Source organism: Nannobrachium achirus, assembly GCF_963921795.1.
Source record: "Nannobrachium achirus genome assembly, chromosome: 14".
Taxonomy (NCBI): Eukaryota; Metazoa; Chordata; class Actinopteri; order Myctophiformes; family Myctophidae; genus Nannobrachium; species Nannobrachium achirus.
This window is the reverse complement of record NC_137821.1, coordinates 1,886,370-1,911,453: the sequence shown is the minus strand read 5'-3', so window position 1 is coordinate 1,911,453 and position 25,084 is coordinate 1,886,370. Positions and strand designations below refer to the sequence as shown.

General features: G+C 41.8%; 1 protein-coding gene across 2 annotated transcripts in view; it reads right to left on the bottom strand.

Annotated features, from left to right (window-relative positions):
* Positions 1 to 25,084, bottom strand: part of LOC308297723 (serrate RNA effector molecule homolog B-like) — an 83,995-nt gene that overhangs the window by 15,780 nt on the left and 43,131 nt on the right. For both annotated transcript variants that reach the window (XM_080741277.1, XM_080741278.1), the window contains 3 exons: positions 9,700 to 9,867; positions 6,807 to 6,960; positions 1,772 to 1,884 (listed from right to left, as the gene is read on the bottom strand). In XM_080741277.1, coding sequence (XP_080597403.1) covers positions 1,772 to 1,884; positions 6,807 to 6,960; positions 9,700 to 9,867 — 435 coding nt within the window. The remainder of the gene's footprint in view (positions 1 to 1,771; positions 1,885 to 6,806; positions 6,961 to 9,699; positions 9,868 to 25,084) is intronic.

Sequence of the window (25,084 nt, the reverse complement as noted above, 5' to 3'; positions counted from 1 at the left end):
ACCTTTAAGATGTTAAAACAACAACCACAAACACATCAGACATTTCTCCACCTTTAAGAAGATGTTAAAACAACAACAAAACAAACACATCAGACATTTCATCATTTATATCTTCCAGCTGGTCAGACGTTTGCATGCAATGTGACTCTGGCACAAGGCAAGCTCAGCACCTTGCCCACGACCGACCCAGATGGAGAGAGCTGGTTGGCATGGCTGGCTCTACAAGCCTTGAGGTGCGACAGGACTGAGTAAGTAAGGTCAGATCAGGGGCATAGTTCCGCCGATTTAAAATGAGCCCAATACGGAACTAAAACTTACTGATTGGCCGCTAGTTGCGCTGTTCCCCATTAGCCCTATTCACGACCCGCCCACTCAGCATCCCCTGGGTGCTGAAGTCCCGTTTTGAAGGGGAAAATCCTACTATAAGCCTATAGTTAGCACAGAAATCGCAAATGTAATGCAATTTCCGAATAGTAAAGTATAAAATACGGCTAGCATGATCAAGAACACAAGATAGTAAACGGCACAAAGCATTATAATTTACTTTACCGTTAGAAATAACGATTTGTTGGCTTTAAATCCAGTATAGTTTCCCCTTCTAAATTGAAGTCAGCACCCGGGGGATACTGAGAAACGGAAGTAGGTGGGCGGGCCGTGAATAGGGCTAATTGGACCCCATTCATTTTCCCCTTTCGTTTTCTAACCTTAATTAACACTTTCATACATACTTTATGGTTCCTATCGCTAGTTAAAAATTGCCTTTCAATCACGATGATATGCGTTTTGTGAAAATAAGGTCCCATTTATGTTAAAATTGATGATAAAGTTGCGGGGGGCGTGGCCAATTAAACTGATACCAGCCGGCTGTGTTCTTCTTCGTGTGCTGTATTTCGGGAGGCTCCGACCACATTCTCCCATGTATCCCTGCGGTTGCACGTGACCGTTGGCAGCCAATAGCATCGCCTGGTGCCTTTACTATCTATGATGACAACACCCATGCCAAGGACCCATATTGTGTCATTTGCGCTGCATAGAAACCAATGGCTTGGCTTTGTCCATATCTTTTATACAGTCTATGGGTCAGACGTAGGGTTGACCACATCAAGCCATTAAGTCAGGGGTCAGTAACCTTTCTGACATGAAGTGTCATGTTTTCATGTTCTTGATAGTCAGAGTGACATGTCAACATGAAGTTTCATTATTAGACAATAATCACATTATCATGTTTACCATTGATTTTGACAGGCTATGAATAACAACCTTTTATCCACAACTTTCCAACGTCCCATCATGCATTGCACAGAAGGTGAGCGGCAGCTTCCGGCGCCGCAGCCGAGTGTGATCTACAAGCTCACAGCGGTTGCATCTGCGACGCAAGCTTGTATGTCTGCTCTTCTCCGGATGTGTCCCACAGATATGCTACAGTAAATTCTCGTGGAAAACAGCTGCACAGAAATATATTAATTATAATATATTATTAATATATTAATATATTAATATAATTATATTACTATAAGGATGTAGGCTCAGGCAATAACTCACTTATTAAGACAAGTTATCAGTTTGAATGAACATAGAATGATATGCAGGATGTAAACTGCATATAGATGCTCTCAGCCTTCTAGCAGTGTGTCAGTGATCTCCCTCCCTGTGCCAATGTTGGCACCGTGCCAAGGGTTGCCCAGCCCTGCATTAAGACCTGAGCGTGCGTGCGTGCGTGCGTGCGTGTGTGCGTGTGTGCGTGCATGCATGTGTGTGCGTGTGCATGTACCTCCTGCTCAGCATCCTTCTTGCCCAGCCTCAGAGCCTCCTCCTCTGTGACCTTCTCTGAGGAGGAGAAGAGAGGAGAGAGACGCTCCTCACACATCCTCTGGTGCTCTGATACTGAGGAGAGGAGAGATACATCCATACTGTTATATACTGTATGATCCATAATGTTAACCCTAACCCTACAGGAGAAGAGAGGAGAGAGACGCTCCTCACACATCCTCTGGTGCTCTGATACTGAGGAGAGGAGAGATACATCCATACTGTTATATACTGTATGATCCATAATGTTAACCCTAACCCTACAGGAGAAGAGAGGAGAGAGACGCTCCTCACACATCCTCTGATGCTCTGATACTGAGGAGAGGAGAGATACATCCATAATGTTATATACTGTATGAACTGTACATCCATAATGTTACATCCTCTGGTGCTCTGACACTGCATGGGGAGGACATTTATAATGTTACTGCAAGTCAGCCATGTGCACACAGACACCAAAGGAGGCTTGAGCCCCTGTCCTTTTACCCGTCTGTAAAAAGGGAGCCCTCTCTCTCCAGACCATGAATGCAGTTTTTACTATGGTGAAAGAAACACTAGAATTGCCATGTCCAAACTCTCCTGAACTTGAATGCAGCATCTTATGTTGAAAGAATTGCCCTCTCTGTGTAGAAATCCATGCCGTTACGCCACATCTCCAGTATTTACTTGATTATGTTTAGTTCATTGTGGTATCGAGCACTGAAAATAGCCAAAATATTTGTTGATATTTCCACCAAAAGGCCCTTTTAGAAAAATATCAGGCCCTGCCTCTAACATTCTCTGCACGTCCCTGCTGTAAATACATGACATTTATAATGTTACATTACACACCAGCCCAGTGGTCTTGTGGTTAGAGTGTCCGCACTGACACTGGGAGGTCGGGGTTCGATCCCCAGTGCCTCCCTGCTTGGCACTCAGCACCAAGGGTTGGACTGGGGGTCCCTGTGACATACTAGCGTCATGTCCAGGGGTGTACAGTACTTGTACATCAAGCTGCCTCATGGCTACAGAATCAGGAGATAGTCCTATGGGCCTCATGGCTCGGCAAGGCTTACTTGGTGTCTCCACACCAAACAGCCTACAGGAGACTCCTTCTGACTGTACATAGACTGCAAAGAACTGCAAAAAAACTAAGCACTCATTTATTTATTTTAGCCGACGCCGACTGTAGTTACTGTATGGCAGTGGTGCCAGGTCTGCTCGTTATAAGCAACGTTGATCCTGTTTTCCTATAATTATGCTAGTTGTGGGTTTTGTTTGGGCTTGTTTCTGAAGTGTAGTTGCTTATTTGGCCTTGCTTTCAACATTATTTTAGAAAATAACTAAGAACTCAATAGGTGACTGGTTACTGCTTTTGGGCTTATTTTCATAGAACTGGTTGCTTATTTCACTCAAAGAATCTGTCAACCGAAGGCACTCTGTGTTCTCCGTGCAGAGGAGGAAAAAAACAACACGGGCAGCTGCAGCACTGTTACTAGCCTTGCTTTGGATTAGATTGGAATAGGAATTGAGAGTTGAGATTGAGAATATGGTATTTAGTTAAAATGTGCGACGGGAAAATGTCTCTGTCTTATTTAGGCTTTGTTTCTGCAGCTGCAGCAAACTAATGTCCACTATACAGGAGTATCAAGTCTCCTCAATCCTACCGACCGATTGCAAAAGACTGAGCAGGTTCGGTTTTCCATCGACGGGTTCCGACAGCCCTATCGACGGCAAGCGCCTCATGCTGACAAGTTGCTGATGGCTCCTGGTCAGCAGCAGACGCCTTCCACCACCGATTTGTGGCTGAATCTGTGCGGTTAAAACCTTGCTTAGCCCGAGTCGCGTTCGATTTTAACCACTTTCAGACCTGCCAACCCTGGCAAATTTTTTTGAGTACTCATGCGCGGCGCCCGCAGCGCCCGCGCAGCGCCCGCGCAGCGCCCGCGGTGCAATTTTTGTTGTTTTCCCGCACAAAACAGCGTATATTTTGGGGGGTTCCATGCACCTTTTTGGGTGGGACCTTTACAGTTATGTTAACAAAATTTCACACCAGAAATGTAGCACATTGCATGTCTTGTCTTGACTTACACTAATAGGAGGAGGCAAGATGTTAGAACAACCTTTTAAATAAAAATGCCATTTGGTCTGGAGAAAAAGTAGGCTAGTATTACCAGGCAATACAGTAATGTTGCTTTGGCAATATTGTTGACAAATCTTTAATAAAATATACTAACTGCACTTGCTCAGAGTTAGTTAACAATAGACTAGCAAAACAGTCTCACCAGTGACTTAATGAATGAACATACATCAACATAATCATGTTATTCAAATAGCAAAATAGCTTTAGATTGTCAGGTAGGCTATTTACCTTTAAATATTTACCTGTGTCTTTGTTAAACATTGTTGATTGAGCAGCCTAAATAAAACCACCTTTCTGAGCATGATTTGCATGAAGTTGAAAGTATTCAACTCATGTAGGTTTCTATTGCATTCATTAATTGATATATAGGCCTACATTGTGTATAGATCACATACCGTCTAGTCTGTATATTCATTCATAGATACAGGCTACTCATTGTTAACAAACCATTAATGTCTTCATATATTCACAGGTGATAAATAACTTGTTCACCTTTAATGATTTTTAAGGGTGGACTTTCAAATAGTGGAGAATACATGGTTATTTAACAATGAATAGCCGATCTAGTATCTACAAGCTCACTACGCGTCGCACGCAACGTGCTGTGAGCTTGTAGATCGGCTAGTCTTGTCAGTTGTCATCATCATCCCAGCTGCTACCAGCGTGAAAGCGCAAACGTCGCGTCCGTCAGCAACACCATGAATGAAGTACAATAGAGGTCTTCGGACCTGCCCGAGATCCGAAATTACCCGCGATCCGAACCGAACCGAGCCGGGTAACGGGGCCGTTTTCTAGCTTTTACCGCGGGGCGGGCCGGGGCCGGGGCCGTCTGCCCCGGTTCCCCGGGTATCTCCTGTTACCCGAGTGGAGCCGAGATAGGCCGAGATTGAAGTGAAAGTGAACGCAACAACTGCACCAAATAGATAACGCCACACGATGGCACTAAAGATGCAGCATGTAATCTGTTGCATTGGTTGTGAGAACTGAGAAGTAGAACTCACTCAGTCACAACAACACTCACTGTATCAGTTGGATTGTTATTATTATCAAAGATATTAACGTAACGTTTTGGTTAACGGTTTACAATGGAGTTGTCATTGCGTGTTGTCATGCTCTGCAGAGCAAAATGGACACTCAAAGCAGAAAGATATAATGAACAACACATGCGACAGAAAACGATAGCATTAGCATTGGCTAGCCAAATAAGAAGGAATAAAAACATGGATTTATTTGTATTTACAAACTGTCCGCATTGACTTACTGGTCTGGGAAAAGATCATCTTTTGGCGAGAGGCACAGCGCCGCTGACAGCAACAGCAGCACCGTGGCGATGTTAGGTAAGAAATATGTCTGATACAACTCTTAATATAATAACGTTGGCATTCTTTCATTTCGGGGCGACAGGTTCGGGTCTCGGATCTCTCGTTCTGCTCGGGTATCGGATCCAATTTTTCTAATAACAGGCGGGGCCGTTCGGATCGGATCCATCACGTCTCGGGGCTGATCGGGTAACGGTTCTCAAATTCCAAATGATAGACGGGGCCATATGGGTCCGGGTCCGTTTCCCCCGGGTCCTTTTGGGTTCGGGTAGTTCAAATTGGACCCGTGAAGACCTCTAAAGTACAAGCCGAGTGAATTGGACATTGCGCTACGTGGTTAGCAGCTAGCTGCTAGGCTAGTGAAGAAAGTGAAACGGCAAGCGGCAGCTGCAGTCACTGGTACAGAGTTTAGCAGGGAAGGATTGCACTGCATTTCGATCACTTTGCATTCGTTTTTTCCTCTCTTGTAAAGTGCAACCACAATCGTGAGTAGTTTTGCTGCTGGGCTAACGTTAGCTCCGTCTGTCTCGAAGGCTACTAGCATTCTGATCCTGGATCAGCCTGCCACTGCTGTCGTAGACTCTGCTTTGAGTGGGCGTATCCACCTCGCTCACACACATGTAGCGAGACGTCACCACAGTCGCTTGAAATGCACACAGCCGGGCCAAATGAACGCTCATGGAACCGTTATAGGAACCGGTCATGAAAATATGATGGAACCGGCTCCGGTTCCTCAATTTGCGTAGCAATGAGGGGAAATAGCGTACCTGCGTATTGACACTTAAAATGCGTACTTAGTACGCAAAATGCGTACGGGTTGGCAGGTCTGCACTTTAACCATTATTTTATGCTTTAACTTTAGAAAAATAGCAGATATACAAGCTCGCAGCGCGGCACCAAGTGCCGCGCTGCGAGCTTGTAGATCTGCTATTTTTAAAAATCGTGAAAATGAGTGCAAGTCTTTGAATATCTTTGACCCGATCATTGACCCGACTTCTAAATCCTTCCTCTAAATCAGTGGTTCTCAAACTTTTTCATGTCAAGGACCCCCAAAATTACAGGTATTTAGCCAAGGACCCCCATCTCAAAATATGTTGTTCCAGGGACCACCTAGAAGCAAATATTTGAGTTAGAAATGTTCGCTTTTAAGTAGATATATTCAAAGACTTGCAAAAAAAATCATGATTTTTCAAAAATAGCAGATCTACAAGCTCGCAGCGCGGCACTCGGTGCCGCGCTGTGAGCTTGTATATCTGCTATTTTTCAATAGTTAAAGCAGTCAATAATTCTAGGCCTAAGTGGGTTAACACAGTACATACAGTCACCTTCTTTCATAATATGGAACTGTGACCAGTTTATAAGTTGACCCTGGTAGAGCTGCTCTGACATGGATCAGTCTATAGAGACATTTCTCAGAGACCACCACAGCTGTGGTGTCAAGAGGCACAGCTTCTCACAGCTGCACCGCAGCGCTCTATAGAGTAACAGTAATAGATTACCTTCAGTACTAGTAATCTTGCTGGTAGATGGGGAGCAGTATAATAGTAATAGATTACCTTCAGTACTAGTAATCTTGCTGGTAGGCAGAGATCCTCTGACGTGCAGCAGTCCACATCGATGAGGCATCTCGTCTTCAGAAGGATATTCACAGAAGTTGTAATAATCCACCGAATGCACGATACGAAGATACAGCAGCAGCCTGTCCAACACCTGCACACACACACACACACACACACACACACACACACACACACACACACACACACACACACACACACACACACACACACACAGTGACTTAAAGGACTGTACATTTAAAACAGCACTGAAAGGTCACTTAGAGGAGGCTGCTACTCTAAACTGGTAATAGAAAACAAAGCCTATCCATACCTCACCCTTTATATTGTAAATACCTTTTTATTATGCATTGTGTTTTTATGACTGTTTTATTTTTTATTTATTTAATAATATCTTCTGCATAGTACTGTGTTCTATCTGTCTCTAAGATAAGATAAGAAAACTTCATTGTCCATCAAATGTATGATAAAATGTAAATGTGTCTTTGGCACACAGGCAGTCAGTCAGTATACAACAGTAAAACATACATAAAATACACAATGCATTAAAACTATACAAAATGCATCCCGCAACATAGCAACAGTGATCAAGGCTGTGGGGTTGGAACTATTCATTCAATTCCTTATTTAAAATCTCCACTGCAGTTGGCACAAATTATGTCTTATAACCCTTCTTCTTTGCTAGAGGTACCCTAAGCCTCCTGCCCGATGGTAACAGCTCAAATGAGGGGCGAAGAGGGTGTGTGGAGTCATTATAAATCTGAATTGCCTTTTTGGTTATGGTGCGGTTGTAAATATCCTGAAGTTGCAGTTGTTTGTTTCCGATGATCTTACTTGCCTGCTTAACTACCTGGTTGAGCTTGTTCCTATCTCTAACTGAGAGGTTCCCATACCAGGAGACGATGTTAAAAGTGAGAACACTATCAGTAAGTGACCTATAGACCATGGTCAGGTGTGTTTACTGGCATTAAAACTTCTCAGCTGTCTGAGAAGATAAAGACGCTGTCTTGTCTTCTTGTAAATGCTCTCTGCGTTGGTCTGGAAGCTGAGTTTATTATCAATTATTGTTCCCAAATACTTAAAATCAGTGACCTGCTCCACTTCCTCCCCACTCATTATGACAGGCCTGAAGATGGACCCTGAGCCCCCTCCCAGACACAGCTCCTTGGTCTTAGTAACATTAAGGTCAAGGAAGCTGCTCTCAAACCACGTAGCAATGTGGTCGATGTGCAGGGAGTAGGAGGGACTGGAGAAATCCTGCAGACAAGCAACCAAGGCCATATCGCCAGCATACTTTATGAGAGAAAACTCTGTGTTGTTATATTTCAACTCATGTGTGTATAGGGAGAATAATAGAGGGGATAAAACACATCCATAGTCCATAAAGAGTACACGGACATATCTTCTAGGCTCGTTTAGGTGGCTATGTATTTTATCCAACAGAGTAAGAGTGGCATCCTCTACACCTCTACTAGGTCTATAAGCAAACTGCATGGGGTCCATGGACTTAGCTGTTTGCAGTGAGGTTTGCAGTGAGAGTTCCTTACTCACCACACGCTCCATACATTTGCTTAATAGAGAAGTGAGGGCAATTGGTCTAAAATCATTGGGCAATTTGCCCTGAGCAGTTTTGGGCACCGGGACAATAGTTGCTGTTTTCCAAGCCTGGGGGACAAAGCTGCTATTGAGGAACATCTGAAATAGCTGGGTGAATATGGGTCCCAATTGTGTGGCACATTCTTTCAGCACCCTTCCCTTGAGCCCATCTGGCCCAGGAAATTTGTGAGGGTTGAGCTGCTGAAAGATTGAAATGTCAGCCTGTTCCTTTATTGTCACAGGAGTGGGTGTCATCCCTGCACGAACAGTGTCACATTCATTACTGAAGTCATGTTTGTCAAATCTAGAATAAAACATATTCAGATCGTTTGAGAGCTTTACAGGGTCATCGCACTGAGGGGCAGCTTTTTGTTTCCTAACCATCATGGCATTCAACCCCCTCCAAGCATCCCTTGCATTGCCATTCCAGAGTTCCTCCTCAACTTTGTCTTTATAGTCTGTTTTCCCTTTCTTAATCATGCGATTTATTTCCTTCTCTACGTCTCTCACTTTTTGCCCTCCAGAAATGCTAATTTCTTTTGGTGTAGGATGTGTTTGATTTCTTTATTTACCCACGGTTTATTATTGGGGTAAATTCTAACATCCTTTGTTTCAATGACATTATCTACACAGAAGAACGTTATATAACTGGTGACAGTGTCAATCATCAATTCAGGGTTATTACAGGAGACCTGGTCGCTGAGAAATAAGTCCCATTCAGTGGCCTTGAAACAGCCCCTCAACTCTTCAATTGAGTCCTCTGTCCAGGACTGAATGCTCTTGACAACAGGCTTCTCCCTCTTTAATTTCTGGCGGTACTTAGGTAGGAGATGGATGACGTTATGATCAGACCGTCCGAGAGGTGGGCGAGATCTAGGTACATAGGCGCCCTCCACGTTTCCAAAGCACTGATCTAAGATCCTATCCTTCCTTGTAGGACAGGTCACATACTAATCCAGATTTGGCAGGTGGGTGGACATAACACAATTGTTAAAATCACCCAGCAGAAATATAGGGTCGTCAACAGAGTGACGTTGCGCCTTGTTATAACTGACAGCTATGCACTCAGCTGCTAGTGCAAAGTTTGGTCCAGGAGTCATTCAATGTCATATGAGTTTTTAAAAAAAAGGATCTCGATTGAAACAAGTGTATCCTTTTAGTTGACCTTGTACCAGTGAGCTGTACCTTTTCCTAGTAAACTCCTTTCTCAGTAAACTACATTTCCCATGGTTCCCGGCGTCTCAGTAAACTACATTTCCCATGGTTCCCGGCTCACCTTCAGCAGCTTGTCGTCGGTTTCCATGGTGACCTCGGTGGAGGCGGGGTCCTTGGCGTCCCCGGCCTCGTTGCCCCCGGCGACGCCGGTAAGCTCCTCCTCCTCAGCGCTCACCTCCTCGATCAGGTAGTCTGTGATGTTCTTCAGCACCGGGTTGGACTCTGGAAACTATAGAAATATATAGACTTAATTATACATTATAAATATATATACTTTATTATACATTAATAATATATATACTTTATTATACATTAATAATATATATACTTTATTATACATTAATAATATATATACTTTATTATACATTAATAATATATATACTTTATTATACATTAATAATATATATACTTTATTATACATTAATAATATATATACTTTATTATACATTAATAATATATATACTTTATTATACATTAGAACAGGTTGGACTCTGGAAACTATAGAAATATATAGACTTTATTATACATTACAACATTAATAATATATAGACTTTATTATACATTACAACATTAATAATATATAGACTTTATTATACATTACAACATTAATAATATATAGACTTTATTATACATTACAACATTAATAATATATAGACTTTATTATACATTACAACATTAATAATATATAGACTTTATTATACATTACAACATTAATAATATATAGACTTTATTATACATTACAACATTAATAATATATAGACTTTATTATACATTACAACATTAATAATATATAGACTTTATTATACATTACAACATTAATAATATATAGACTTTATTATACATTACAACATTAATAATATATAGACTTTATTATACATTACAACATTAATAATATATAGACTTTATTATACATTACAACATTAATAATATATAGACTTTATTATACATTACAACATTAATAATATATAGACTTTATTATACATTACAACATTAATAATATATAGACTTTATTATACATTACAACATTAATAATATATAGACTTTATTATACATTACAACATTAATAAAATATAGACTTTATTATACATTACAACATTAATAATATATAGACTTTATTATACATTACAACATTAATAATATATAGACTTTATTATACATTACAACATTAATAATATATAGACTTTATTATACATTACAACATTAATAATATATAGACTTTATTATACATTACAACAGGTTGGACTCTGGAAACTGAGTTATACAAATATATATACTTTTAATATTAACTGATTCATAGAAATATATACTTTTATTATGCATTATTACAGGGGTCTTCAACAGGGGGTCCTCAGAGTTACTACAGGGGGTCCTCCAATCTTTGTGTGATAGATAAATATACTGTGTATTTACCCTTCAACTTTAAAATACATATTGTTTTTAATGAGACATGCATTGTAATTGTGGGCTCGCCAGTACCTGGCGAGCACACTTTAGATATTGTCATTATTTATTTATTTATTTATCTAGTAAGTAGACGGGATCTTCGGTTCCTTTCTACTCCTACATACTTAGTGAGAAAATGAAAATAAAAACATCAATGTGTTCAGCTTACAGTGGCGACGCGTGCTATTACTTTTTACAGCAATCGGCCAAATGGTGGCGCTGCAGGAAGCCTTCGAAAGTGCGAACTTTGAACAGGTATAGCTCATGCTGTGTTATACATACAGCCATGAAACCTGTATACACTTATGCGTCTCCTCATGCCGAACAACTTTTACCCTCTAACTTTTGACCTCTGACCTTTAGGTCTCCCACAATTCGGAATTATATGAAAAACAGTAAAAATCTATCTCCTCCTGGGATTTTTGCGATACGCGCATGAAACTTTTTTCACATGAACTTTGGACCAATACGGTCAGATTGATCAACCAGATTTTTTTTAAAGTGAAATATAATATTTTAATAATTCCATCAATATTGCGGTTTTATGCAAATTATTCTTCGGCCTCTAAATCATACATGCAAAGTTACACATTCATGGCATTTGGCAAAGATGTGGAGGGTTAGTCAAAGTATCACTGAAACCAATTTTATTCCAATCGGCCAAAGGGGGGCGCTATACGAAGCGTTTGAAAATTCAAACTTCAAACGGGCATAAGTCATGACTCGTTTTGTTTGAAGACATGCAACTTGTTACACGCGTGCTTTGACTCGAGCGGAAGACATCTGTGTCGTTGTTAAGTAAGCTCCGCCCTTAGATTTTCCGCCAATTTGAGCAGTTTGTAAAACGCGCAAACCCGCTTTTATTCTGAAATTTTCGCGTCACGTGCACAAAACTTTTTTTACGTGAACTTTGGACCGATATCTAAAGATCTGTCAGATCGGATTTCTTTAAAATTGAAACATGCTTTTTTAAATAATTCAATGAATATTGCATTTTTATGCAAATTATTCTTCTGCCTCTAAATCATACATGCAAAGTAACATGTTCATGGCATTTGGCAAAGATGTAGAGTGTTAGTCCAAATATCACTAAAACCAATCATACCCCAATTGGCCAAAGGGGGGCGCTATATCATTTTGAGCAGTTTGTGAAACGCTTAAACCCGTTAGGATTTTTTTTTGCAATTTGCATGAAACATTCTACACACAATCTAAGGACCTTTATCTAATATGCCTATGAAGTGCACACACACAAAAAAAAATAATAATAATGAATATAGCTGCAAGCAGCGATAAAGTGGCCAAAGCCAAACACACCTCAAATCATGAACACAGCCTGCAATGTGCGTGAAATCTTGCAAGCACATTCCCAATAGGTCAAGGAACAGATAACACTCTTCTTACATTGGCCTGTTATAGCGCCACCAGCGGGTCAACTTTTGCACAACACATTTTTGGAACAAAATGGACCAATCTTTGACGTCAGTAACGTCAAAGAGAGCACTGCCTGCGATCTTGACATTTTGTACTTTTATAGCCATTGTTTTCTGGCTTGAAGCGAGCCCACAATTGTTTCGAAGGAACAATATTTTTCTAGTTATTTATTAGTGTGGTTGCCCTTACAGGGCAACACACTATAGTTCTAGGGAAACTTTATTAAGTGTGCCTATGCATAGCATGGGCAGACTTATTGTTATCACTCATATTTATTTATTTATATACTTACTTAAGTCTGTCCATACTTTTCCCCAAAGTTTGGCACGCTACTCCTCCCACAGTTTTCGCACCACACACTCGCGCCATATGTCAAATCGACCGGCTTACTCGGGAATGGTGTGCTATCAAGTTGCTAAGAGAAAGGTTCTATAGTTTAATTGATATTAATTTATTAGTGAATTAATTTTCCCCATTGACTTATAATGGGAATCGCATTCAATTATTTTTCTCTCGCAAACCATAGGGGCTACAGTTTCAAGACTTGGAGAGGAGGTTCATAATGATTGTAAGAATTAATCAAAAAATAATGACATCACTCGGCCTCATGGTGGCGCTATAACGGCCCACTTTACGTTTTGGCCCGTAACTCTTGAACCGTAGGTCGAAAAATTAAAATTATTTTTTCCCTGGATTCCTTGGGTCATGACGCATCTCCCCATATAGGCCACGCCCATTTGCGCCAGGATAGATTTTCCGGCATCTTGAATTTTCTCCAAAACACACTTTTTGCTCCTTTTCCTACATATTTTCTTCAAATGTCTTAAGAACCGGTACACATGATCTATGAAGCCACGCGATAAACATAGTCAAAGGATATTTCGATAGTCCATACCGTTCGTTCGTAACACGCTTCCAAAGTTAGCGGGAGGGGCCCGTTTCACAAACGATAGCCATAAATCACAAACAATAAGTCGAGTCACCACCGAATTTCAACCACAGGTCGGGGGTGGCATACTCAACGGATCCCCAAAAGCATTTCCACTTCGACCCCTAGGGGGCGTCACAAACGCGCGAAACGTAACCGTTTCGTGCCAGAACGCGTTTTTCACGGGGACCGACCCTCTCACAACGAAACGCGGACGACTCGGCGGACGGTCTCACGGTCCAAACCGCTACACGAGGTCGCGCGTTTAGCGAGCTGCACTGCAGGCACACTTGTCAAAATTGACCTTGTCAATTCTAGTTTATTCTTGACTTCTAGTGTAACCTTTTTTTCGGCGCGAATCTCCTCCCACAGTTTTTGCGCCACACACTCGCGCCATATGTCAAATCGACCGGCTTGATCGGGAATAGTGTGCTATTACTTTTCTAAGAGAAAAGTTGTATAGTTTAATTGATATTAATTTATTAGTGAATTAATTTTCCCCATTGACTTATAATGGGAATCGAAAAAACTCACATTCAATTATTTTTCCCTCGCAAACCATAGGGTCTACAGTTTCAAAACTTGGAGAGGAGATTCATAATAATTGTAAGAATTAATTTAAAAAAAATTACATCAGTCGGCCACATGGTGGCGCTATAACAGCCCACTTTACGTTTTGGCCTGTAACTCTTGAACCGTAGGTCGGAAAATTAAAATTATTTTTTCCCTGGATTCCTTGGGTCATGACGCATCTCCCCATATAGGCCACGCCCATTTGCGTCAGGATAGATTTTCCGCCATTTTGAATTTTCTTCAAAACACACTTTTTGCTCCTTTTCCTACATATTTTCTCCAAATGTCACAAAAATTGGTACACAGGATCTCTGGACCCATGCAATAAACATATTCAAGCGATATTTCGATAGTCCATACCGTTCGTCCGGAACAGGCTTACGAAGTTAGCAAGAGGGGCCCGTTTCGCCAAAAATAGTCATAAATCAGAAACGAAACATCCAGTCAACACCAAATTTTAACCACAAGTTGCGGGTGGGATATTCAACAAATCCCTAGAAGCATTTCCACTTCAACCCTTAGGGGGCGCCACAAATGCGCAAAACGTAACCGTTTCAGGCCAAACCCATTGACTTATAATGGGAATAGCAAAAACTCACATTCAATTATTTTTTCTCTTGCAAACCATAGGGGCTACAGTTTCAACACTTGGAGAGGAGATGCATAATGAGTTCAAGGAATAAATTAAAAATAATATTGTCAGTCAGCCTCATGGTGGCGCTATAACAGCCCACTTTACGTTTGGGCCTGTAACTCTTGAACCGTAGGTCGGAAAATTAAAATTATTTTTTCCCTGGATTCCTTGGGTCATGACGCATCTCCCTATATAGGCCACGCCCATTTGCGTCAGGATAGATTTTCCGCCATTTTGAATTTTCTTCAAAACACACTTTTTGCTCCTTTTCCCACATATTTTCTCCAAATGTCACAAAAATCGGTACACAAGATCTCTGAACCCACGCGATAAACATATTCAAGCGATATTTCGATAGTCCATACCGTTCGTCCGGAATACGCTTCCGAAGTTAGCGAGAGGGGCCCGTTTTGCCAAAAATAGCCATAAATCAAAAACGAAACATCCAGTCAACACCAAATTTTAACCACAAGTTGCGGGTGGGATATTCAACAAATCCCCAAAAGCATTTCCACTTCGACCCTTAGGGGGCGCCACAAACGCACAAAACGTAACCGTTTCAGGCCAAAACGCGTTTTTCAGGGGGAACAACCCTCTCAAAACGAAACACAAATGATCTCGGGAGCGACGTGACAACGTAAAATCGCCTTGCAAAATTTGTGGGAGGAGCCCATTTCTTAAAAAACAAGAAACCATATCCTTACATCGATCTCGGGAGCGCATCCCCGCCGCTCGCGCCGGGGTGGAGCGGGCAACCACACTCGCAATTTCCCAAATTGCACATTTTCTAGTTAGTGTGGTTGCCCTTACAGGGCAACACACTATAGTTCTAGGGAAACTTTATTTATTATTCTTGACTTCTAGTGTAACCTTTTTTTCGGCGCGAATCTCCTCCCACAGTTTTTGCGCCACACACTCGCGCCATATGTCAAATCGACCGGCTTGATCGGGAATAGTGTGCTATTACTTTTCTAAGAGAAAAGTTGTATAGTTTAATTGATATTAATTTATTAGTGAATTAATTTTCCCCATTGACTTATAATGGGAATCGAAAAAACTCACATTCAATTATTTTTCCCTCGCAAACCATAGGGTCTACAGTTTCAAAACTTGGAGAGGAGATTCATAATAATTGTAAGAATTAATTTAAAAAAAATTACATCAGTCGGCCACATGGTGGCGCTATAACAGCCCACTTTACGTTTTGGCCTGTAACTCTTGAACCGTAGGTCAGAAAATTAAAATTATTTTTTCCCTGGATTCCTTGGGTCATGACGCATCTCCCCATATAGGCCACGCCCATTTGCGTCAGGATAGATTTTCCGCCATTTTGAATTTTCTTCAAAACACACTTTTTGCTCCTTTTCCTACATATTTTCTCCAAATGTCACAAAAATTAGTACACAGGATCTCTGGACCCATGCAATAAACATATTCAAGCGGTATTTCGATAGTCCATACCGTTCGTCCGGAACAGGCTTACGAAGTTAGCAAGAGGGGCCCGTTTCGCCAAAAATAGTCATAAATCAGAAACGAAACATCCAGTCAACACCAAATTTTAACCACAAGTTGCGGGTGGGATATTCAACAAATCCCCAGAAGCATTTCCACTTCAACCCTTAGGGGGCACCACAAATGCGCAAAACGTAACCGTTTCAGGCCAAACCCATTGACTTATAATGGGAATAGCAAAAACTCACATTCAATTATTTTTTCTCTTGCAAACCATAGGGGCTACAGTTTCAACACTTGGTGAGGAGATGCATAATGAGTTCAAGGAATAAATAAAAAATAATATTGTCAGTCAGCCTCATGGTGGCGCTATAACAGCCCACTTTACGTTTCGGCCTGTAACTCTTGAACCGTAGGTCGGAAAATTAAAATATTTTTTTCCCTGGATTCCTTGGGTCATGACGCATCTCCCTATATAGGCCACGCCCATTTGCGTCAGGATAGATTTTCCGCCATTTTGAATTTTCTTCAAAACACACTTTTTGCTCCTTTTCCTATATATTTTCTCCAAATGTCACAAAAATCGATACACATGATCTATGGACTCATGCGATAAACATATTCAAACGATATTTCGATAGTCCATACCGTTCTTCCGTAACAGGGTTCCAAAGTTAGCGGGAGGAGCCCGTTTTGTAAGAAGTAGCCATAAATCACAAACGAAACATCCAGTCAACACCACATTTTAACCACAGGTGGCGGGCGCTATACTGAACATATACCCAAAAGCATTTCCACTTCGACTCATAGGGGGCGTCACAAACGCGCAAAACGTAACCGTTTCATGCCAAAACGTGTTTTTCAGGGGGAACGACCCTCTCAAAACGAAACACGAACGATCTCGGGAGCGACGTGACAACGTAATCGCCTTGCGGAACTCGTGGGAGGAGCCTATTTCTTAAAAACAAGAAACCATATCCTTACTTCAGGAACGCAGGATCCGACCGGCACCTTTTCTAATCGCGCGTCGCACGGCCCCGACGCTATCCGTCCCGACGTCGTCTCCCTCTGACCCCTGCGTTTTGCTCGGGGTCCCGGCGGCGCATCCCCACGACTCGCGCCGGGGCAGGGCAGGCAACCACACTCGCAATTTCCCAAATTGCACATTTTCTAGTTAGTGTGGTTGCCCTTACAGGGCAACACACTATAGTTCTAGGGAAACTTTATTCTTTATAGATAAACTTTTTTTCGGCGCATTTCACAGCCCACAGTTTTTCCGCCACACACTCGCGCCATATGTCAAATCGACCGGCTTCATCGGGAATCGAGTGCTATTATTTCGCTAAGAGAAAAGTTGTATCGTTTAATTGATATGAATTTATTAGTGAATTAATTTTCCCCATTGACTTATAATGGGAATCACAAAAACTCACATTCATGTATTTTTCTCTCGCAAACCATAGGGTCTACAGTTTCAAAACTTGGAGAGGAGATTCATAATAATTGTAAGAATTAATAAAAAAATAATTACATCAGTCGGCCACATGGTGGCGCTATAACACCCCACTTTACGTTTTGCCCTATAACTCTTGAACCGTAGGTCGGAAAATTACAATTATTTTTTCCCTGGATTCCTTGGGTCATGACGCATCTCCCCATATAGGCCACGCCCATTTGCGTCAGGATAGATTTTCCACCATTTTGAATTTTCTTCAAAACACACTTTTTGCTCCTTTTCCCACATATTTTCTCCAAATGTCACAAAAATCGGTACAGATGATCTCTGGACCCATGCGATAAACATATTCAAGCGATATTTTGATAGTCCATACCGTTCGTCCGTAACAGGCTTCCAAATTTAGCGGGAGGGGCCCGTTTCGCAAAAATCAGCCATAAATCACAAACAAAACATCCAGTCAACACAAAATTTTAACCACAAGTCGCGGGTGGGATATTCAACAAATCCCCAAAAGCATTTCCACTTCGACCCTTAGGGGGCGCCACAAACGCGCAAAATGTAACCGTTTCGTGCCAAAACGTGTTTTTCAGGGGGAACGACCCTCTCAAAACGAAACACAAACGATCTCGGGAGCGACGCGACAACGTAATCGCCTTGCGGAACTCGTGGGAGGAGCTTATTTCTTAAAAACAAGAAACCATATCCTTACTTCAGGAACGCAGGATCCGACCGGCACCTTTTCTAATCGCGCGTCGCGCGGCCCCAACGCTATCCGTCCCGACGTCGTCTCCCTCGGACCCCTGCGTTTTGCTCGGGGTCCCGGCGGCGCATCCCCGCGACTCGCGCCGGGGCGGGGCAGGCAACCACACTCACAATTTCCCAAATTGCACATTTTCTAGTGTTTAATCGCTCCAGGCGATTAAACACATTCGGCGCGCTTCACCGCCCACAGTTTTTGCACCACACACTCGCGCCATATGTCAAATCGACCGGCTTCATCGGGAATCGTGTGCTATTACTTTTCTAAGAGATAGGTTGTATAGTTTAATTGATATTAATTTATTAGTATCCCATTATAAGTCAATGGGAAAAATTAATTCTCTAATATTCTCCCATTCCAGTATTTTTCTCTCAGAAATGGTAAGGCCTACAGTTACAACACTTGGAGGGAAGGTTCATAATAACTACAAGGATTTATTAAAAAATAATTACATCAGTCGGCCTCATGGTGGCGCTATACCAGCTCACTTTACGTTGTGGCTTATAACTCTTGAACCGTAGGTCAAAAAATTAAAATTCCTTTTTCCCTGGATTCCTTGGGTCATGACGCATCTCCCCATATAGGCCCCGCCCATTTGCGCCAGGATTGATTTTTCCGCAATTTTGAATTTTCTTCAAAACACACTTTTTGCTCCTTTTCCTACATATTTTCTCCAAATGTCACAAAAATCGGTACACAAGATCTCTGGACCCATGCGATAAACATATTCAAGCGATATTTCGATAATCCATACCCTTCGTCCGTAACAGGCTTCTAAAGTTAGCGGGAGGGGCCCGTTTCGCACAAAATAGCCATAACTCACGAACGAAACATCCAGTCAACACAAAATTTTAACCACAAGTCGCGGGTGGGATATTCAACAAATCCCCAAAAGCATTTCCACTTCGACCCTTAGGGGCCGCCACAAACGCGCCAAACGTAACCGTTTCGTGCCAAAACGCGTTTTTCAGGGGGAACGACCCTCTCAAAACGAAACACAAAGGATCTCGGTAGCGACAGGATAACGTAATCGCTTGGCGAACAGGCAACCACACTCGCAATTTCCCAAATTGCACATTTTCTAGTTTATCTATCAGTCATACAGTAGACGGGAACTTCGGTTCCTTTCTACTCCTACATACTTAGTGAGAAAATGAAAATAAAAACATCAATGTGTTCAGTTTACAGTGGCGAAGTGTGCTATTATTTTTTATAGCAATCGGCCAAATGGTGGCGCTGTAGGAAGCCTTAGAAAGTGCGATCTTTGAACAGGTATAGCTCATGCTGTGTTATACATACAGCCATGAAACCTGTATACACTTATGCGTCTCCTCATGCCGAACAACTTTTACCCTCTAACTTTTGACCTCTGACCTTTAGGTCTCCCACAATTCGGAATTATATGAAAAACAGTAAAAATCTATCTCCTCCTGGGATTTTCGCGTCAAGTGCACAAAACTTTTTTCACATGAACTTTGGACCAATACGGTCAGATTGATCAACCAGATTTTTTTTAAAGTGAAATATAATTTTTTAATAATTCAATCAATATTGCGGTTTTATGCAAATTATTCTTCGGCCTCTAAATCATACATGCAAAGTTACACGTTCATGGCATTTGGCAAAGATGTGGAGGGTTAGTCAAAGTATCACTGAAACCAATTTTATTCCAATCGGCCAAAGGGGGGCGCTATACGAAGCGTTTGAAAATTCAAACTTCAAACGGGCATAAGTCATGACTCGTTTTGTTTGAAGACATGCAACTTGTTACACGCGTGCTTTGACTCGAGCGGAAGACATCTGTGTCGTTGTTAAGTAAGCTCCGCCCTTCGATTTTCCGCCATATTGAGCAGTTTGTAAAACGCGTAAACCCGCTTTTATTCTGGAATTTTCGCTCCACGTGCACAAAACTTTTTTTACGTGAACTTTGGACCGATATCTAAAGATCTGTCAGATCGGATTTCTTTAAAATTGAAACATGCTTTTTTAAATAAATTCAATGAATATTGCAGTTTTATGCAAATTATTCTTCTGCCTCTAAATCATACATGCAAAGTAACATGTTCATGGCATTTGGCAAAGATGTAGAGTGTTAGTCCAAATATCACTAAAACCAATCTTACCCCAATTGGCCAAAGGGGGGCGCTATATCATTTTGAGCAGTTTGTGAAACGCTTAAACCCGTTAGGATTTTTTTTTGCAATTTGCATGAAACATTCTACACACAATCTAAGGACCTTTATCTAATATGCCTATGAAGTGCACACACACAAAAAATATAATAATAATTATAAATATAGCTGCAAGCAGCGATAAAGTGGCCAAGGCCAAAAACACCTCAAATCATGAACACAGCCTGCAATGTGCGTGAAATCTTGCAAGCACATTCCCAATAGGTCAAGGAACAGATACCACCCTTCTCACATTGGCCTGTTATAGCGCCACCAGCGGGTCAACTTTTGCACAACACATTTTTGGAACAAAATGGACCAATCTTTGACGTCAGTAACGTCAAAGAGAGCACTGCCTGCGATCTTGACATTTTGTACTTTTATAGCCATTGTTTCCTGGCTTGACGCGTCAAGTGCACAAAACTTTTTTCACATGAACTTTGGACCAATACGGTCAGATTGATCAACCAGATTTTTTTTAAAGTGAAATATAATTTTTTAATAATTCAATCAATATTGCGGTTTTATGCAAATTATTCTTCGGCCTCTAAATCATACATGCAAAGTTACACGTTCATGGCATTTGGCAAAGATGTGGAGGGTTAGTCAAAGTATCACTGAAACCAATTTTATTCCAATCGGCCAAAGGGGGGCGCTATACGAAGCGTTTGAAAATTCAAACTTCAAACGGGCATAAGTCATGACTCGTTTTGTTTGAAGACATGCAACTTGTTACACGCGTGCTTTGACTCGAGCGGAAGACATCTGTGTCGTTGTTAAGTAAGCTCCGCCCTTCGATTTTCCGCCATATTGAGCAGTTTGTAAAACGCGTAAACCCGCTTTTATTCTGGAATTTTCGCTCCACGTGCACAAAACTTTTTTTACGTGAACTTTGGACCGATATCTAAAGATCTGTCAGATTGGATTTCTTTAAAATTGAAACATGCTTTTTTAAATAAATTCAATGAATATTGCAGTTTTATGCAAATTATTCTTCTGCCTCTAAATCATACATGCAAAGTAACATGTTCATGGCATTTGGCAAAGATGTAGAGTGTTAGTCCAAATATCACTAAAACCAATCTTACCCCAATTGGCCAAAGGGGGGCGCTATATCATTTTGAGCAGTTTGTGAAACGCTTAAACCCGTTAGGATTTTTTTTTGCAATTTGCATGAAACATTCTACACACAATCTAAGGACCTTTATCTAATATGCCTATGAAGTGCACACACACAAAAAATATAATAATAATTATAAATATAGCTGCAAGCAGCGATAAAGTGGCCAAGGCCAAAAACACCTCAAATCATGAACACAGCCTGCAATGTGCGTGAAATCTTGCAAGCACATTCCCAATAGGTCAAGGAACAGATACCACCCTTCTCACATTGGCCTGTTATAGCGCCACCAGCGGGTCAACTTTTGCACAACACATTTTTGGAACAAAATGGACCAATCTTTGACGTCAGTAACGTCAAAGAGAGCACTGCCTGCGATCTTGACATTTTGTACTTTTATAGCCATTGTTTCCTGGCTTGAAGCGAGCCCACAATTGTTTCGAAGGAACAATATTTTCTAGTTACACTTATTATCGCATATTATCGTCTGTTCTCGCTTATTGAAGGAGTCCAGTTCAGCACATCCAATCTCAAGCGTTGCACTGCCGCTTAACTTTTTTATTTTTACCTTTTTTTTTTGCGAGGTGAAACGCAAACAAAGGCCACCTGTATGCAGGTTGGGACGTCATTTAGCCTATAAGCAGCATGTTTCTGGACATCATCTGCGGGGACGGGCGACATAGAGTCTGCGAAAATGTGTCTATCTGCTGCAACACAAACTCACCGACGCTCGTCTCAGTCTGTGATTACTGTGGTGGGGCAGCCGAGAGCGCAGGAGGAGGAAAAGTTATGTGATGAGAGCTGTGGAGTCATGGACACTGACTGGACAGTAACTGGACTAACTGTTCTGCATGACGCATGGCGCACGCAAACCTCCGCAATAACTCTCACCTCTCGGTCCTCGGAGCAGCGGCTGAGGTGCGCTGCTGCTGCGCTAGTGTATAGGGCGGCTATTAGTCTAAAAAATAATGGTAAAAAAATAAGCATTATATAAAGCATCGGACACAGTTCGGGCCAAAGACCTGGCCAGATCGGGTCCGTTTCCCCGTTCCATTTTAGGGTCGGATCCAATCACTCTCCGCTCCATTTCGGGCCGGGGCTAGAAAGTCTGTAATTTTCTTGGGCCATTCGGTTCGGTCCAAATTCCCTCGGTTCCATTTCGGCTCAGCTCCCATTTTGTGGACCTGTGCTACCCTCTAATATTAACCACTTGAACTCTAGCGTCCATATTCGGAGAACCTTAGCCGAAAATAGCAGATCTACAAGTTCACAACGCCTCGCAGCTAAGTACAGAGTGAAAGGTCAAGTTTATTAAGTATTGACGGTTCAAGTGGTTAAATATCTGAAAACACAAATTGACATAAATCCAAAATACACTGATGATTGTGCTGTCAAACAATTAAACTACATGGAATCTATGAACAGGTTGTGGGGGTCCCTGCTTCATCTCTCTCTCAGCTAAGGGGTCCTTGGCCTGAAAACGTTGAAGACCCCTGCATTAGAACATTAGTTCTATGCCAATCAGACAAATTGAAACATGTGTGTAACAGAGTTAGAAATATCCCTGTATTAATTTCTACCAAATCCATGTGCTTGCCTTTCAATGAATTGTATTGTGCTGTATAGTTCTAAAGCCACCTTGTGGAAAAACAGTGCAGCTGCATGCAGTGTCCCTGTGCACACACATCCATGCTGGAGGTATTAGGAGCATGATGACTCTGTTACAAACACCAGTAAGACTCCCTAATCGGGAGATAAGCGACCGTTGGTCGCTTATCTCCATAAATAGGCCAAAAAGTAGTTTGTGCAAAATCGTCCTGATGGTGGCGCTAGATGGGACAGATGCGTTGTGATTACATGACTGTAGAGATACTGTGTACTGGTGTGCATGATTTAAGTAGACACACCCACAGGCAGATCTTGATAGTGGACCCAGGTCTGTTTATTTAACCTCTTGAGCCCCATTGCCCCCGCCGGCGGGGGCAAAAGGTGTTGACCTCTGAACAGCTGTCAATAAATGTCAATAAATCAATAGAGACCAAATCAAACTACAATTTCTTTGTTGATTATTGTTACAGTGCACCTACAGCATAGTAATCAGCTGCCATTGTACTTTTCATCCATACATTACTCCTATTACAGTATTATTACTACTTATTGTTACTCGTTTTTATCATTTTTCACCCTATACTTTAACATTACTAATATGACAGCACTACTCTCACTAAAACATCTGTAGAGTTTACATAGTTTGCAATATATTCATACAATTTTGCCTATCAATTGGTGACACCTTGGTGAACAATTTTTCTATTCAATATTTATGTTTTAAATGAGGTCTTGAGGCTCATTCACTATTCAGAAGGCAGAATTTCCATAGGCGGAGGTCTTTTTCAATCATCTTTTCCTTGGTAAATGATCACAGCAGGACAATTTGGTCAGAGAAATGTGATGTTTTACACTGCATTTGTGAATTTTCAGGGGTTAGCTGACATTTGGTGAGTCAAGAGTAGCCACAATCATGGTAGTTTTGTGTCCACAACTGTTCCAATTTGGGCATAAATCTTAGGCGGATTTTCCCCCTGGACCCCCCTGGGGCTTAAGAGGTTAAGCATGGAGGCTCATCCTTCCTGGACTCCCTGGTGTGAAGGGGTGTGTGTGTGTGTGTGTGTGTGTGTGTGTGTGTGTGTGTGTGTGTGTGTGTGTGTGTGTGTGTGAGAGAGAGAGAGAGGACAGTGGCAACATTCCTTGCCACTTGGCAGGTCACACATTATGTTTGAGAGAGAGAGAGAGTGTGTGTGTGTGTGTGTGTGTGTGTGTGTGTGTGTGTGTGTGTGTGTGTGTGTGTGTGTGTGTGACACAGAGAGAGCAGCCCCGTTGGGGTGGTCATTTGGTCATTTTTGCACATTTGGTAATTTTTTACACCTGGGGGTCCCCCAGGGACCTGGGGGTCCCCGAAACTCCGGGGGTCCTTGGAGGTTGTAGTTTGGCAGGCAAGGAGTGTGTGTGCAAAATCTGGCATGGATCGGGGCAACGGTTGCAGAGATATGAGCAGGGCAAAAGTGTGACGTGTGACGTGTGACAGAGTGACGGAGGGAGTGACGGAGGGACAGCCGGTGGAGGTTTGGATAGTGTGCAAGTAACTGCGACCTACGGTCGCAAATTTTTTCCAGTGTCCAAATAAATTCCAAATATTATCAAATGATCTTGCGGCACCCCTGGACTGCCGTCACGGCACCCCAGGGTGCCCCGTCACCCTCGTTGAAAACCCCTGCTGCAGATGCCCACTGTGTGTCTCATCTGTTTATACCAGGTAGACTCTGTTGAATGTGAGATTCACATGTTGTTTACATACAATGGGGGAAATAAGTATTGGATACACTGCAGATTTAGCAGGTTTTCCCACTTCCAAAAAATGGAGGTCTGCATTTTTTATCGTATGTATACTTCAACTATGAGAGACAGAATCTAA